We start from the raw sequence: 18742 nt of genomic DNA, 5'->3' as shown, positions 1-18742 counted from the left end.
TCCCGTTGACTAGTTTTGATAGCTAAGTCACTGGCTGATGACCTTGCACCGGGAAGAGGGAGGCATCCATAGAAAGGCTGAATAATGGCCCCCTCAGGCCAACAGTGATCCTTTAGTAATAGATCAAAGTCCGTTTGTTGACACTGAATATAGAAAGAGCTGTACGAATCGTGTTTGGAATTCATTTTTTTTACTTTTATCTGCAGTTGAGGTTTGATATGCTGCTCTACTTCTGTACCGCACAGTTGGGGTTCAAGTCACAAGACAAAATACCCTAGGTTGAACTTTTAGTTCTGGGGACTGCTCGAATTGACAAGTTGGTATCTGTTCCCACAACAGCAGGGGCGGGTGTCGATGTCTTCTTGTCTGATTAGAGGCAGATTGATTCCATTGTCCTCCGATGTGATCTGCCTGACTCCTTGAGGAAATGACATCTTCTAGGAGTGGATTTACAGATCGATTGCCATGTTTACACACTTTCTGAGGTTGACTAGTAATTGGAGCATATACTGGAGGATGTGGAGGTTGCTTTACAATAGATGTGTAAGTGGCTTCTGCTATAGGAGTAGGAGTCGGTTGAAATGTGGGATTTTCCATGGATTTCGCCAAGTTACATGTAGGACTAAAGGATCTTCTGGAGTTTTGAATAAGTCTGTTAAGTCCAAAATTTTCTGTAGTAAAATATAATTTATTTTGCGAAGTTGGGCGTTTTCTGACCTGATTTTTTTTAGTTTCATCAAGAATAGAGGCCATCATGGATTTTTGAGCGTCCAGGATTAGAAAAATCATTTTCATGGTCATCTCATTTGGCTTTTCAACTTTTGAGACTTCGTGGTTGAGAAGGTGAGAGAAGGAGCAATTTGTCTGCTCTGATATCACATTATGAGGTATGCCCTCAGATAGCCCACTCTGATGAGCGCCATTTGACGATGAGGTGAAACACAGATTCATCGTCAGAAAGTCTTAAAAGATCCGTTGGGCTTGATCCTGAGTTATTTTCACTTTTCGTCTGCTTTTTCTTTGTCTGCCTGTAATGTATGCAATAGGGACCTTTCCACGAGTTGATAGCTGCCTGTGACATCTTTTTCCAGTTTACCGTTGACAAATCTATGCATTTTATGCAGTACACAAGATCGCGTTCCACATTGCATTGGAGGAAGTCTTTGCATTTCTTTTTACACATATGGCAAATAATTTGCACTTGTGGAGCCATTGTAATAAACAGTAAAAACAATAAATTTCTTTTTATATTAAGATGAAAATTTAAAATGCAAAATATAAAATCTGCAGTATTCAAAACAGTATTATTGCTGTCTGAACTAATTTTACAGTAAACTGATCAGAGAATTAGTTGAAATACTTTAGAATTCTTTAAAATACATTTGAACGGTTAAGTGTGATTCTAGAGATAAGCTTAGAACAGTCCTAATTTGAACTACACTCAGTACTTAAGGTCACACCACTGCAGATTAATCAGTAGTCTTTTGAAAGGCACGATCCCCTTTGTAAGAACAATGACAGGTGACCTTGTGGGCTATAATCAGACAAAAACAGTAAAGTGACTGACCTTGGTTAACCTGCGAGACAAATAATACTTACACTGAAAGCTTCCCAGTTTCGTGGCTACCTATAGAAACTATATCAGATACCTTGTTGAAGAGGAACATAAATTTCATTTGCTATCACTTGAAAACTATCTCTCGAATTCTTCTTTCTTCAGAGTTGTGAAGAGCAGCACTCGCTGACTCAGAGTGTATAAAAATGTTGGAACAGATTCATCTTGAATCATTCATTCTAGCATATATTTGCAGGAGAACAAACACAACACCACAGCAACTATTCATGCACACTCTAAATGCTGATGGGATTCTTCCTCTTGCTGAGATTACTCACCTGAGGGGACAAATTCTTGAGGAAAAACTTTTAGAACAGATAGATATGTGGAAATTTGCCTTTAGTCAGCAGGTGATTGATTGCACTAACAAACTTCCATCTGTCATTGTGGAAGTTAACAGCTTAAATAAATTCAAGACAGAACTGAACAAACTTTGGAGTGAATGGATGGGTGAAATGGGAAAGTGTTTTTTTTTTTTTTTTGCTTATTCTTTATAAGCTTGCCTTCTTCCATCATATGCCTCTACTAATGCTAAAAAGAACTAAATCTCTGCTAAAAATAATGAACGGTACTTTGAAAGTATTGATACAAAGTTACTTCAGTGAATTTTTCGGCAGAAAGTAATAATTCACATTATTATTAGTATTAGTCACATGGTGCAAGGAAGCCTGTAGCTTATGCTGCACCTTGATTGTTGTTGCTTACAGTTCATGAATACTAAAGCAGTGGCAGATGGTGCTGTGCTGTAAAAAATCATGCTACACACATTTGGCTGTGCAGATTGTTTGGAGAACACTTCCTGTCTGAGTGTATTTGCCTCAACCACAAAGTTTCATAAATGCATTCTATGAAACTTTGTGGTTGAGGCAAATATACTCCTATTTCATAGGAGCTATTCATGTACATTAAGGATGTTAAGAACTCTTTCATTAATATCATGATTTGTGGATGAGTGAATATTCCCTCTTTTATCTTTGTCGTAATTGTATCACTATGTCCGTGAATTTCTGTTTGTATCACTAAGTCCATGAATTTTTTGTTTCAAATATTGGAAGTTACATCTTTCTTTGTCTAACACTTTTACAAAACTTTTCATTAAGCATAATTTGATTTACAGTCAAACTCAATTAAAATGACATCAAAAATATTGAGAATTCCGCTATAAAATCAGATTTTTCAGAAAACTGACCAGCAAGATGTGTTTGCCATATAAGTTAATATCCCTTTTTTAATGTTACTTTTGTCATTTTTTTTAGCATAATTTTGCTGTCATGTGTGTTAGTTACAGTAAAATTTACTTTAATTCAGTTATTTCTGGTTTTTTTTTTTTTTTTTTTTTATAAGTTTACATTGTGACGGACCTATGTGGCTGAGTGGTCACGATGAAGAGTGCAGTAGCACACACACACACACTGTGTGGACTGTGGTTCAACCTTGTGACTGCTAAATACGATTACCAGTTGTATTCACAATTTAAACTCCTCTGACATTGTGGCCATGGCAGAGTTTAAACAAGAAAATTTTATTCATTTATTTTTATTTTATTATGCTGCACAGTAAACTGTGAAGAATGTGGTAGCATATGAGGCTCTCTCTCTCATGTAGAAGTTTATGAAACCAAAACATGCAGGCAAGGTGGAAATTTGAATCGCTCTTATTATTGTTATTTGTGTACATGAGAGACTGATTACATAACCAGGACACTCTTTTTGTGGTGCAGTCTGTTTAGTACTGTACTACAAATTAGTCTATCTATAAAATATGCCTCAGTATGGAAGCACACTTGTTTTAAGAAACTGACAGTCCCAAAGGTATTTTTTGAGAGTAAACTCTCAAGCATTTAGTATCTCCCACATATATGGTTACTGTTGTTTTCATTCTGAATTTCAGTCAGTTAATATCATTCTTTTGTGAAGATCAAGACATGGTTTTTACACCAAATAATACAGTATTGTCACAATGGATGGCAAGAGAAAATGTAAGTGTTGAGAATAAATGAAAGTTTCCCCTCCCCCCTCCCTATTAAAGACATAGAAAGTGGGAAGTGTTGTTGCTTGTGAATTTAACTTATTGAACTCAGTTATGCATACATTTTGGAAATGAAAACAAAAAAAAAATTAAATTATTAAGTCAATTTAAAATGATTATAGCAAAATGAAATGCATATGTAAACTTGAACATTCTGATGTCAACAAGACTCTTTAAGGTGATTTAAAGTGAAAATATCCCAGTAAGTGGTTTAAAGGATTAAAGCAGATAATTTTGTCAAATTATTTGGAATTAAGAATTTGTGTTCCACTGTTGGATAGATCAATTTAATATCTATGTATGTAAATAGTGTATTTTATAACTGTTAATTTAATTTTATTATTACATTTTTTAATATCAATATAATTTTAAAGAAATTTCAGCCTCTGTTATAATGTCAAGAATATTGCAGTCCTTTCAGTGACACTGTAATTGATTTTGACTGTATTAGAGGGGAAAATAAAATATTTTCCCTGGAAATTAGTGGTGGATGTCAAACATTCTTCTGTCTAGGATATACACTTTTAGAAATGACTAATTCTTGAATATAATGGAAACCACTTAATCTGCTACCCCATTCACACAAGGAACTGCAAAGTTTTGTGAAACCAAACTGAAAACCCAGCAAAAAGTCATCTAGATCACAACAGATTTTACAGTTATAGGTTGTCTAATTGATTTTTTGTAGAATTCCACATTTGCAAAGTTTTCCTTGAAAACCATAACATGTCCATTTAATGAATAATTAATTTCATCATGGCACAGCTCAGCCTTAACAGTATGGTTTTACAAGTCTGTATATGTCTCCATTCTTCAGGGTTATGCCTGTGACCCAGAGCATCTGTGAAGCCATTGATATTGATGCAAAAATCACTCATCTCATAGAAAAAAATGTATTAAATCCTTTTTATGGCTACAGTACAGAGATATGGTTGTATGAGCAAGTTCCGTCCCTGTAACCTAGAACCCATGGTTCCAGCTCAGTTTTTAGAAAGATTTATATCTCAAGTGAGGTCACTTATAGAATAGAATAGAATACAATCCTTAATTGCAGCATGATATACATTCAATTAGTCCCATCATGGCATGGTGGTGCCAGAGGTTTACAATTTAGCTCTGCTAGAGTAATCAGATCAGGTTGACTCTTTTGGGGTGATATACAAAGGGTACTAGGAAAGTTTTGCAATACAGCTTTGTTTAGTTAATTTTTTCAAAGTAATTTCCTCTACATTCAATACACCTCTCCATCCTCCGAAACCAATCTTTAAACCAGTTCTGCCAAGTTTCACTAGGGAGTAAAGCACACTCGTTGTCCGAAGCCCGTAGAAGGTCCTCATCACTGGAAAACCGCCTCCCTTTTAGCTTCATTTTCACATGCGGGAACAGTGCAAAGTTGCAGGGAGCAAGGTGTGGACTGTAGGGAGGGTGCTCGAGAAGTTTCAGTTGTGTCGTGGTCAAATATTCGGTGCAGGCTTTGGCGCGGTGAGCGGGAGCAATTTCGTGATGGAGGTACCAGGTGTCCATTCTTGATTTTGGCCGCAGGTTCTTCATAGATCCAATGACTTTAGGCAGGCATTGTTCAGTATACCACTTAGCTGTGACTGTCTTCTGCGTGTCCAAAACGACACGTTCCACAATTCCACTCGATTTGAAAAATACAGCTATCATTTTCTTCTTTACAGATCGGGATTTTCTGTCAATTACGGGTGTGTCATCATCATCAAAGACCCAAACTTTGTTTTGAGCCTTGGTCGGCAGATCGTAATAGTACAGCCAAGCCTCGTCACCTGTCACGATGTTGTTCACATACCGAGATTGTCCCTTATCAAACTTTTTTAACATCTCCCGGCACCAAGTCACACGTCGTGTCATCTGCTCTTCAGTCAGTTGATGCGGCACCCAGAGAGAACAAAGTTTCTTCACGTGCAAATGATCTTGCAGAATCGAACGAATTGCAGGTGCATTTGGGCCCAAAGTATCCTCTATCTGTTGGTAGGTCACTCGCCTGTTTTCGTCAAGCATTTTCCTCACAGCAGTAATGTTTTCCTCCGTAACTGACGTTCGTGGGGTTCCCGGCTTCTCCGAATCCTCCAGAGTGAAATTTCCCCTTTGGAATTCTCTATACCACCTGAATATCGTTGTACAATATGGACAATCATCTAGTGCAAGAGTCATTTCTTCTAAGCACTGGTCTATGGTTAATCCACGTACGAAATTATACCGCCAAACTGTCCTTATCTCATTTCGTGACCACGATGCCATCGCAAGCACTTTACACTCTCACTACTAATGAATAACTGAGCCCATCAACTTGGCGCGGCGGCTACTATGCATGTATGAACATGTCTCAACATGCTGCAACAAGCAGCTTCCTGTGATTCATTGTTGCGTCATATTGCAAAACTTTCCTAGTACCCTTTCTTAGTCTTTCACAGACACTTTCGTTTGTTCTTTGACTTATCTTTATTTAAAGTCTATGTTTCAGGAGGCTTATAATCAGTGAAAAAAGTAAGTGTTGCGGCCACATTGAATCTTCTTGTTTTTAGATGATAAGCTTGGTCTTGATACCCCCTATTTTCAAAATTTCATTTACACCAAGAAACTCCACATTAGATGGAACTCAGGATACTACTTCTGAAAGGCTGTCAACCCCTGTGAAAGGATGATACTGCTGATTGGTGACCTTTTGTACTAGTTAATGGTTCCAAATTAAGAAAAGTAAAATATTTACATCTGTGGGTGGTTTGTAACTCTTTTGTTTAGTGCTGTATAACAGCCAACCACCTTTCTCACTAAATTCTAAATTATCAGTGTTGTAATTTACTATTTCTTACTTAAAGTTGATGATATACTGTTGTTCTAGCAGTTCACATCTCAAATTGTTTAAGCAAGTATGCATTAATATAAAAGAATTTTCTACATATATGAGCTCTTAAAAATAGTACTCAGTTGTCAGCGGGCAAATTATTATGATTAATTATTGATTTTTGGATTTTTTTATTATTTTATTAGATTTTCTTCCATAATTATTATGTTGATATTGTTTTATTCCTTATTACAGTTTGTTCGGCGTTTATTAAGAGAAAGCTTTGTACTCATTCAAAAATTGAAATGGAATAAAAAGCACGTGCAGACTTTAAAAAAAATAGTACAAAAAACTGTTACTAGTCCTAATTCAGAGAAAGTTCCACTTGGTTTGAAACTACATTTTGCAGATATTTATGTGGAAGAGCTCACTCGAATTGGAGGGCAAGAAGTAAGTATTTAAATAAAGAAATCCTAATACTTCTGCTTTTACTATTTGTTGATGCAGTTGACAACACTATTGCATGTTTACTGTTTAACCTATAGTGATATAATGTGACAAATTTCTAAACTTACTGTGTACTTGTAAATAGTAGTTACTTATTTTTGAATGATGGATTATACCAAAATATTATCCGTCAGCATTTTATACATATTTATTTTCCAGAAATAAATACAGTAAACCCCCGCTATTCGCGGTATCTGTATTCGCGTATTCGCGATCGCCGATTTAATATAAAATGAAACCTAAAAAAAATGTGAATTTTAAAGCGCCATGAATATTTTCCGCCATACAAAACATGGGCGTGGTTAAAATTATCTTTCCCGGTCAAAACAGTGCTCAGTGGGTGGGGGGAGAGGGGTGACAACATAGCGAGCGTGGAGGTTTCTCGCTAATCCTTGTTCAGTATGTGTTATGCGTTTGTCGTGGAAGGTTTCGTCGTTTGCTTTTAATTTATATGTTTATAAATTGAATAAATTTATCAATTTATAAATTGATATGCTTACAAAAATGATAAATCTACCGTTTTGCAGTGTAAAACAGACTTTTTCGAGTGTGTTAACGGAAGAAAGTGACTACTGTGGACAAGTTCTTTCTAATCCCTACAAAAATATGGCTACGAATAAAAAGAGAAATGTGAAAATATCAAAGAAGGTGATGACATTGGCGAATAAAATTGAGTTATTAGACAAACTTTCTAATGGTGAAAGTGTCTCCTCAGTGGCAAAACATTATAAAATCAATGAGTTAACGGTACGATCAATCAAGAAATCGGAAGAAAAAATCTGACGTAGTGTCCGTGAAAACGCGCTAATTGTTTCAAAAATTTGCTCTGTAACTCGTGATGTTAAATTAGAAAAAGTGGAAAAGGCTTTAAATCTGTGGATAGAAGACCAAACTCAAAATAAAATTCCATTAATTTCACTCTCATCATTCGCGAAAAGGCAAAACTCCTTTATCAACACTTTAGCGAAACTGGTGATAGCACTGGCGGGATAAGTTTTTTAGCTAGCAAAGGCGCTGGTTTGAAAGATTTGTTTGAAATTTCTAATAAATATTACATTTAATATTAAATTGTTTCTTATTTTCATTTCAATGCCATATGCTTGCATTTCACTATGTACTGTCTATGTACATAGTCATATTATGAAGGTACATATAATACATACGTAGACAAAATTTTAGACTAGTTTTTCTTGTATATTTCATACTTTGGAATGGATCCCCTTTATTACTATGGGAGCCATAACTGAGTATTCGCGTTTTCTGTATTCGCGACATTTCTCAGGAACGTAACCCCTGCGAATAGCGGGGGTGTACTGTATTGTCGAAATTGTCATTTTAGATTTGAAGCATATTCTCTTTCTGCTTTATTTATAAATAGGCAGTACAGGTAACCCTCATATAACACAGTAGTTAGGTTCCTATAAAATCTTGTATAGTGTAAAACCGTATTATACGGGACTAAGAACCACTACAAAAGGGGGATTACATTCCAAAAGCTAACAAATATACGTCATTATTTGTGTAACTATCAGAAACTTAATTTTTATTTGAAATAGTAATAACTGAACTGTGATCTTACAAACTGTGATACATATATGTCAGATAATATACGCTCATTTAATTTTCTTCCTCTTCATTGCTGCTAATCAATCAAATGAGAACGTTTTCTCTGTTGCAGATCTTTTTGTTTTTAGGTGATATCTTCACCAGCATATAGATTTTGTGTATCTTTTGCTCTCTTTAAAAAATCAGTAATCTAGGATTGTTTGCTTTTGCTTGATAGATCTTTGTAAATTGCATGATATGGAGCTAAACATTTTTGAAGCTCCCTTTTGAATTTTGTGTTCCTTTCAGTCGAAGGATCTGCATTCAAAAATAAGATTTTAATTGCTCACCTAAGTTTATGCCTTCCTGTATGCTTTTTTGTGTAAAATTTGGAACTTCAAAATTTTCATCTGCACTCTCGACCTCTAAAATGATTTGGTTTACCTCCGATGCCATTTCCATCGAATCCTCTTTACCAACCTCTTTTTCTACCAATAATTCTTGAACATCTTCAGTAGTCATACCATCAAAACCTGCCCTTCCTATCAACTATTTAGCAAGTTCTACTATCGCACTGATTCCGTTTTCTGCAGGTTCGACCACATTTCCTGAATGAACTGACTCTGGCCATGCATTTTTCCAGCATGCACCTGTTGATGGTTTTACTTCTTTGAGTGATTAAAGTCCAAAATTGAGAAATGTTTCCATGCCTCCATCACTTCAATAGATTTGGAATAATTTTTTTTCCAAAATCGATTGTAACAGTTTTCTGAGGTAATGAATTTTACAGGTAGATATAATGGCTTGATCTAATGGCTGAATTAAAGAAGTTGTATTAGGTGGCAGGAACATTACTTCAACATTTTGGATGACTTAAATTTTTTGGATGGCTTGCCGCGTTATCCGATAGTAATAAAACTCTAGATTTTTCCACTTTAAATAGTTTACCACAGCAGGCACAAAAGAATTTAGAAACAATTCTTTAATTAAATTAGCAGTTACCCAAATTATGCCTAAGTTCCTTAGGCATAATTTAGGGCTAAAATTTAATTCACAACAAAAGAAATTATCCCAGTACGGTTCTTAAGAACAAAGTTTAGTAATACATATCCGGAAAAAATTTATAAACGATCAAATAAAAATCAAAATAACCTTTAACAGAACCCTTAAAATTCATGAACTGCATGCTTCAAAGTCGATATTTTATGGTCTGAAACAAGCACAAGTTCAATAGCACAAAACCTAACATGGGGATTTCCCAATAATTTTTTTTTTTGCATAACGACTAGAAGGTCAACAGCGAGGATTCACAAAAAAGAATGAAAATGTTGAAAAATTTCTAGCAGAGATTTCTCCACACAAAAAGCTCATAAATACCGTGTATGTAAGATTTGTCGCAGTTCTCTAACCGTGTTAGAATGAAACCGTGTTATATAAGTACCATGTTGTGCAAGGATTGCCACAACTTATCAATCGTGTTAGAGCGGAACGATGTTGTAAAATTACTGTGTGATTCGGGGGTTGCCTGTAGTGATATAAATATCTTTCACTGTAAATAAAATTAAAGTGTTTTTTAATTATTATTATGATAATAAAAAGGTGAGTATCATACATAATAAATTAAATTAAGCTACGCTATTATATTGTGTCAGTTACAAATGGTACTTTAAGAGATCTACAATTTTCGAACTGTTTGAATTAGTATTAATCAAGACAAAGTCATACAAAGAGGGCCTAGCTTATTTAGGATTTGTCTTTTGATCAGCTAGATCCACTGGTAAGCCAACATTTCCATTTCTGTTTGCGCTAAGATCATTCTCTCTCATTGCTTAACCTTTCTTCCGTTCAATGCTTTCCTAAATTGAACAAACTCTGTTGCATGGTATCTGGCAGATGCCATTTATTTTTTAAATAAATATGTATTGAATTGAAAATTTTTTTTTATTAATTAGGGTTAACATATTTTATCCCACTTTTTTGTTTGAAATTTCTTGAGCTATATGTGTTTTTCACTCATCTTTTATTATATCATAAATTATATCATCTTTTTATTATATCCTATATCCCCTTCTCTTGGTTTACAGACTTTCATCCATCATACTTCCTTTCAAAAGAGCAATTTTCAGAAAAAATACATGCATTGACTACAATTTACCAAATTATAATGTCATTGGTGAGAATATATTACCCATAACTCATATCCTAGTCCACCCTTTAGGGTAAGTCTATAGATGAATTATGGTTGCTGGATGAGCAGTATTTGTACGCTCCTGCTAATTCTTGGGGTGGGGGACACCATTCACTCATGTGATACTGTTATGCACTAAAAATGAAGAGTTAGCCTCTTGTAATCTAGTAAATCTAAATGAAAATAGAAAATACTGTATTATCATTTAGATAATATTGATGGTGAAATGTATACGGGAAGGATTTGATTTTATTTCCAGATATGGAAGGAAAAAAAATTAAGATGCTACCACTTAAATATTGTAAAGTTATGAATTGCATCTGTAATTAACCAAATTACTTTTGGCATTTCCAATTTAAAAGGCTCTCTACAAGAAATTCAAAACAAACTGATTTTCAGTTCCACATCTAAACTATCATTTTAATAAAGCTATACATAGCATTAATCATAAAGTAATGCAATCATTCCCAGCATTCAGATTTTGTAGATTAGCTCCTTTTCAAGTTTTCAGACTGTATAAATATTGAATGTAGCATACACTTTGCTGCTTTGGTGTCTTACGACATATAAAACATGTACCCACCAAATGGCTTGTGCTGTGTATTTGTTTTTTCAATTTTATTGATATAAGTTATAACTTTGGTACTGTCCTCCCTTTCTGATTTTATTATAATTTTATTTCAATCACATTTTAATTAATCCAGTGGACTCCAACACTGTTCCTTTGTATACGAATGGACTTGCAAATCATAGATATACCTGAGTAAATAATATCTTATTTACCTCTTCTTCTTCTGACTTTGTTAAATTCTTATTTATATTTACCAGTTATTGTTAGATTACTTGAAAGCAGATGGAAAGCTATTTTTTTACTATATTACTGTTTGGTTTTTTTTTTTTTTTTTTTTGTCTTACTGATTTTCAGGGCTCCACTCCATTTCCTTTATCCTATTGCAATAGGATAAAGGAAATGGAGTCCTGTGGAGGGGAGTGGGTTGCCCTTCTTTGAACATGCTAAAGCTCCATGTGTTTATTCAGGTGTAGTATTCAAATCTGAACTATTAAGTCTCGTAACTATCTTATGCAGAGCAACAGTGACTCTTCTTCCTATTTGCAAAGGTCTTGTAAACCATAAATAAACAGGGCATAATGTGCTTTCCTAGCTGCTTCTTGACACTGCATGGTAAGTTTCATATCTGATTGTGTTATGACATGTCTTTTTCATGTTGAAGCACTTTATCTCCTCTTCCTCTCCTCTACTTTAGAGGTAATTCCTAGATTTCTGTTTCCTAGATGGGAAACTATATTTACTATATTTAGACGCATTAAATTATCATTGCCAGATTTTTTCTCTTGTTTTTTTATTGGACCATATCTGTAGCAGCCGACTGGGCTAGCCGAGTGGGTAAAGTACCTGCCCGGCAACTCAAAGGTCGCGGGTTCGATTCCTGCCTCGGGCTTGGATCAAAGTACTGCAAAAACCTTGGGAGGTGCAATATGGCCACAGAAGCCGATGCGCCAACAACTACCAAATAAAAAAAAAAAAAAAAAAAAAAAAACATCTCTAGCTGATCCAAATCATTTTAAACCAAAGTAGTCTGGTTTTGCTTGTTAACCACCCTTCCTACCGTCCTGCATTCCCTCATCAATGCCTTTAAGGAAGATCAGAAAGGACACCATATCTATCAAAGTGGTCTGTATCATATTGCAAAACATAATCCATGATCTCTCCTGTTACTGAAGTCAGTCACTGGTCTGTAGTTGTCCATTTCCTTTGCATCTCCTTTGTGGATTTTGGAGACATTACTTTTCCATTCACATATTGCCTCTATCACAATACCAGGATGTTAAACATGAAGGAAGGCAAGGCTCCACCTTTGGGGCCTTCAGCTTCAGTAACTTTTCTAATAGATTCTTCTCTTGAATACTTAGGTGAAACTGTTTAAAAGCCTTTCTGATATTTAACCAAATTATATCAGAGTTATTCTTTGCACTGAGATTTTTATTTATTTATTTTTTTTAAATGAGTAGTTTAATAGACAGTTGGCATTGTATAATTAATTTCTTTATTGTTTGTTTTTAGCTACCTTCAAAAAAAGCATTGCTATTTCTGAAGCCATACTGTTTTATATTGTCAACTACAAAAGAGTAAGTGTTATTTTTATAAATTTCGTGCCAGTTAAAATATACAAAATAAGAAAGGAAATATTAACTCCTTTTATATTGTAATTTTAAAGGTATATTTTGGCACCAAACTGTGTTGAGAGTTTTCGAATTTACATTTCTTTTCTTTTTTCTTCTTTTTTTTATGAAAACCCCAAATATGAAAGGTAATAGAAACTATAGTACTTAGTATTGTGTGTGGGTTGAAAAAATGAAAAAAAAAAAAAAAAAAAAGATACTTGAATTTTTTTTTTCTTTTAATTTTCTAAAAATATGTGCGAAGGGAGGTTGTTCCAGAAAACAGAAGTTGAAGGAATAAAATGAGGAAGAAGGAAAGTTGGTTCTGTGAGATTGAAATTGGAGAATAAGAGGATGCTGACTGGTTGTGGAATGAATGTGTTGAGACTGGGTTGGAAGAGAAAGAGGGAGAATTATAGAAGCCAGTTCAGAAGAGCAGTACCCATGAAAGTATCTATAGAAAAAGCTTGTAGTAGAAACAGAACATCTATGAGACAGAGATTGGAGAGACTTTGCAAGTGTAAGAGACAGGTCATTAATTAACCTAACTGCCCTCTTTTCAGTGGAGTCTAGAAGCCTGAGAGAGGTTATGGGGGCACTGCCCCAGATGTGGGAACAATATTCCATGGTATGGGGATTTGTATAGATTTGAGTAGCTGTTTAGAAGAAGAGTAACACCAAGAGCAAAAGAGAAAACCCACTTTTTTGTAGATGTAAAGGAAGAAATATTTGTGATGTGCTTTTGCCAAGAGAAATTAGTAAAGAGGGCTCTATTAATCTCCGATAGAGAATGTGATCTTGTAGTAGAAGACGAGCATAGGAGCAGAAGGATCCTTTTTTTTTGCGGGATTTAAGACGGGGCTGAGATTTAGAAAAGATTGAGATTAACTAAGTTATCTTTGCCCCACTTTGAACACATTTAGGAAATTGGTAGTGGATATTCGAGAAGTTGAAATTGTTCGTGCAGGGCAAGGTTTCTCAAACTGGAAGGTGGAACGCAATGTGTTATTATCAGCAAAACTGTGGATAGGATTTCCAGTCAGTAGAAAAAGGTCATTAATATTGAAGAGGAAAAGAGTGGGAGAAAAAACTAAACATTAGGGAATTCCAGCATTATTGGAGAACTTAGATGCAGAGAGCCTTCTGTCTTCTAAGTTCTGTCTTGTAACCTGCAGAGAGAGAGAGAGAGAGAGAGAGAGAGAGAGAGAGAGAGAGAGAGAGAGAGAGAGAGAGAGAGCAGTCAGAAAGAAAACTGGATACCCAATTGCAAAAAACAGTTAGCGATCTGTAAGATGGATGCATACTAAGAAAATCTTTATATAAAACATGATCAAATGCCTTTGAAATGTCAGGAGCAACAGCTTTTTGATTTTTTCCAAACTTTTCCATTGGCAATCATTGATGAAATGAAAGGATTGTAGATAGTTTTGTAGTTGGCAGTTAATGGATTTTTCCATTGCTTCAGAACGAGTGGAGGTGCAATGGCATTATAATTGGATGGGAGATTTATTTCCCTTTTTAGCAACTAGTTGGATGTGTGCAGATTTCCAAGCAGAAGAAAAAACATCAGTGTAATTAGATAGTATAAAAGGGCAACACAGAACAGGAGCACATGTTTTGGGAATAAGTGGAGAATACCATCAGGACCTGGTGCTTTCTTGGCATTAAGAATGTTCAAAATTATTTTGATGGAAGACTACAAGAGGCATTAAATGGAGAGTACCAAGAATGGTAGGAAATGGTTTACCAAGATCACGATGCCAGCAGGTCAGCTTTATCTTTAGCTGAGGTGGCAATAGAACTATCAGGGTTTTAACAGAGGTGGGAATAGAGATGGGCAAAAGTTGCAGCTAATAGCTTTGGCTGGACTACCATTTAGACAAGAAGCAAGTTTTCTACTCTTAACCTGTTCAAAATCTAGTTAGGGCTGATTAATAGCTGCTTTACAATTATTGCAAGCTTTGATGTATGCAGAAAATGAACCTGTAGATTTCGATTGTGGTATGTAACATTCTCGTCTTGAACAACCTTAGCACATTTATTGGAAAACCAAGGTTTAGATAAAGGATGAGATTTTAAGGTGGCATGTGAAATAAAGTATTTCATTTCTACAAGAATAATTTCACTGCTACAATATGAGAAAACATTGCCATCAGGAGGTTTAAAACAGTAATCCAACCAAGGAAAAGAAGAATAGAAGTCACGGTGATCATCCCATTTCGCATTATTTTAATGCCGAATAACATGAGGTTGAAAATGGCCATGAGAGAAAGGCTCCATTGGAGAAGAGTCCATTACACTTAAAAAAAATTGTTTTAAGACCATATTAATTTCACTTAATATGCATTTCTCTCCCTAACTAATCAATCTTTCTTTATTCTGCGTGAGAAAAGCAGTGTAATTGCCATTATAAATTTTATCTTGTTTTTTTCTGCTTAAAAAATATTAAGAAAAAATAAAATCTCATTTTTGCGATGTGAGACAACTTTGCCTATTGTATTTCAAGTGATATCATATTCATTATTCCTAAACCTTAATGAGTAAAGTAACATGCACTGTGTGTACTGAATTTTTACTGTAATTTCCTAAATTTCAGTTGCCATTTAAAAGAGCAGTGACTGGATATAGAGTCCACTCTTTTAATATATTTCTTCATCGGAGCAGTGCATTTTATTTAAGATGGTGCAATACCAAAGCAGCTTGTGGTGGAGTGCCTGCCCATTATGAGATTGATGCACTAGGTAGCAGGCTTAGTTTGCTGAACACTAGGTACAGAAATATGATACAGAATGTGGCTATGCTCCTCATGTAACAGTTACATTATATAGCTCTCATAGCATAAGGCTTTAGCCATAAACCCATTTGACTTCATTGAATTTAATTATTTTATTGTTAGGTTCTTCTTGATGATATACAAGACATGTCCAGACATGCTCTGATGCTACACGTGGTGCTTCATGTAAGTTGGGGAAAACAGCTGTGAAGTATATTTTTCAAGTTATGAAAGAAGAATTAGGTATGAGGGTGATCGCTGACACTACTTATTGTTTGGGGTTTAATGGCGCAAGAGCAACTTCAGCTGTATTGCACCTGTCCAAGTTTTATTTCCTGATATGCTGTTACTGATTTGACATATTAGATATGGTTGTTAAGGTTTATTAAACTGAGGTATGAAAAGAGTTCACTGACATTTGATTTTTCTCCTATAATGGGTTTAAGGCTTAATGGTTCATTTGCATGTGATTTGAAAGCTGATTGGTGGACAATTTGGAAACGTGGACATTCTATGATGTGTGCTTCACTGTTATTGTGATCAGACATTGAGAACATCGTGGAGGATCGTCTTTCATTAGGAGGTAAGAGTGTGTTAAATGTGTGTGGCCAATGCAAAACTGGGTGAGGATAACTCTTCATGTCTGTTTGACCAAACTTAATTTCCAGGATTTCTGCTGATGTCTGATTTGGTATAATTTATTGTTTGTTTGCGATTTCCAGGTCTGCATCCATATATTTTCAGAGGCTTTTCGGTTGACGCTTTTAAAATCATTGAGCAGAATTTTATGCAAGTGAGAATTTTCATTTGATGAGTGTTTTGCAGCATAATCTGCAAGTTCATTGCCGAGTATTTCAGAATGTCCAGGAATATAATTCTTTGGTTTTTTGTCTTAAAATGTGATAGGCAGGAAAGAATTTTTCTTAGATATGGATGAGATGTATGATTTTCCAGTTTTAAAGCATATATTGCACTCAATGAGTGTGAAAATTATACTTTTTACCAGAGAAGTTTTGGCAATGTGATCCAGGGTGAGACTTATTGCAAATAATTCAGCACTATAGACACTGCACTCTATTGGAAGAGACTGTGAAATTATGCTGTTTGGCAAGGTGACTGCAGCACCAATGTGTGATTCAGTCTTGGACCCATCAGTGTACAGATGAGAATAGTCAGAGAATTGCATTACATAAGAGGAATGTAGCTGTTTTATATGTTGATTTGGGATATTGTTCTGTTTCCATTTTATGAGGGCCATGTCATAGTCAACTGAACTGATTTCCCACGGAGGAAGGGATGTGGCGGTATCTTGGTAGATTTTGTCTATACTTAAGTTCAATTGTGAGAATATTTCTTTTAGTCGGATACCCACAGGTTTGCAGGTGTTAGGTTTGTTCGCATATAAAGTTTCCCATTTCATATTATACAGATATTGCCGTGTTGGATGTCCGGGAAGGCTTTGAACTTTTGCAGCATAGTACAGAAGAAGAACTTGTCTACGAAGACTGAGTGGTGTTCACGGATCTCTGTGTATAAACTATACACAGGTGAGGTACGAAATGCTCCGGAAACAACACGTAATGCACAGTGATGAATTGGATCTAACCAGTTCACACTTTTCCTAGCTGAGGAGTAGATGAGAGAACCATAATTTAATCTAGATCTTATTATTGCATGATAAACGTGCAAAAGTGAGTAACGATCAGGGCCCCCCATGTCATGGCTGATATTGCTCAAGAGAATGTTTAATTTCTTTAAGCACACAGTACATAGATATTTTGTGTGTTCTAGGAAATTTAATTTGCAATCCATTATTAGTCCTAGAAGTCTAATACTATGTTTGAGTGGGATTTGTTGATTGCTTATTCTTAGTTCTGGATCAGGATGCATCTTTTGTTTTCTGCAGAAGTGTATTTCTACTGTCTTTTGTACTGAGATTCGATATCCATTGTAGATGGACCAGGATACTATATTATTAATAGCACATTGAAGCTACCTCTCAATTGTCTGCATATTCTGTGAGTGACATGAAATTGTGAGGTCATCGGCATATAGGTATGTTTCTACTGTTGCTGGAATAACTTCTGTAATAATGTTGATTTTGATAGAAAATAGGGTTGCACTGAGGACTGAGCCTTGGGGGACCCCCTGCTCTTGATTATATATTTAAGACAACATGGTGGTGGTAGTAGACTTGAAAAGTTCTTTTAGACATGAAATTCTGAAGAAACTTCGACAAATGGCCTCGAAGTCCTAATTTGTGCAATTCATGAAGGATACCATATCTCCAGGTAGTGTCGAAAGCCTTTTCAATATCAAGGCATATCATTACAAGGTGTTCATTTCGGAGAAAGGCATTGCGTATATTTGATTCTGCTTTTGTCATTATGTCTATTATTGATCTGTTTTTCTGAACACTGTATTGGCTAGGACTAAGGAGATTGTGGAATTCAAGAAACCATGTTAACTCATCATTTACCTTTTTTTTTTTTTTTTATAAAATTTTACCTAGACAGCTAGTAAGGGCTGTGGGGCAATAATTATATGGGTTTGAGTGATCCTTCCCAGGTTTTGGAAAGGCCAGTACAAATGAATGTCACCAAGAGTCTGGATATTTGTCCTCAAGGTATATCCTATTATATAGCAGCAAGAGCATGCACAAGGAATTTTCGGTGATGTGTTTAATCATATGATAGTGGATTCCATCTGGGCCTGCTGCACTTTGCTTTGATTTGGCTTTATGCAATTCATTTATAGTAAAGGGATGGTTGTATGAAATTTCATGAGTTGTGTGGAAATTAATTTTGTATTTTTCGATTTGAGCTTTATATGTTTGAAAAATTGGTCTGTATGATGTTGATCACAATTCCTCTAGTTGATTTCTCCTAGTAGATTTGAAATTTTTTCTGTTTCAGCTTATGACCTTTCCAGCTTATGATTTGTTTAGGTGCTGTTGAATATTTGCTTGAAATTTGTCTAATTTTATTCCAGATTATTCAGCTGTCCGTATTTCTATTAATTTTGCTTGCAAAAGATATCCAGGATTCTTTCTGAGATTTCCAGCATATATAATGTGCTTTTGCTCTGGCTTTCTTATGT

At 35.2% G+C, this 18742-nt stretch overlaps 1 protein-coding gene across 1 annotated transcript in view; it reads left to right on the top strand.

Moving 5' to 3' along the window:
- LOC150089413 (ribosomal RNA processing protein 1 homolog B-like) overlaps positions 1-18742 on the top strand; it is a 141714-nt gene that overhangs the window by 100896 nt on the left and 22076 nt on the right. Inside the window, exons 8-9 of the mRNA XM_090389975.1 lie at positions 6705-6899; positions 12773-12837. Coding sequence (XP_090246101.1) covers positions 6705-6899; positions 12773-12837 — 260 coding nt within the window. The remainder of the gene's footprint in view (positions 1-6704; positions 6900-12772; positions 12838-18742) is intronic.

Source organism: Mastigoproctus giganteus, chromosome 2 (genome assembly GCF_048544385.1).
Source record: "Mastigoproctus giganteus isolate SK-2022 chromosome 2, ASM4854438v1, whole genome shotgun sequence".
Lineage (NCBI taxonomy): Eukaryota > Metazoa > Arthropoda > Arachnida > Uropygi > Thelyphonidae > Mastigoproctus > Mastigoproctus giganteus.
This window is presented reverse-complemented; position numbering and strand designations above follow the sequence as displayed.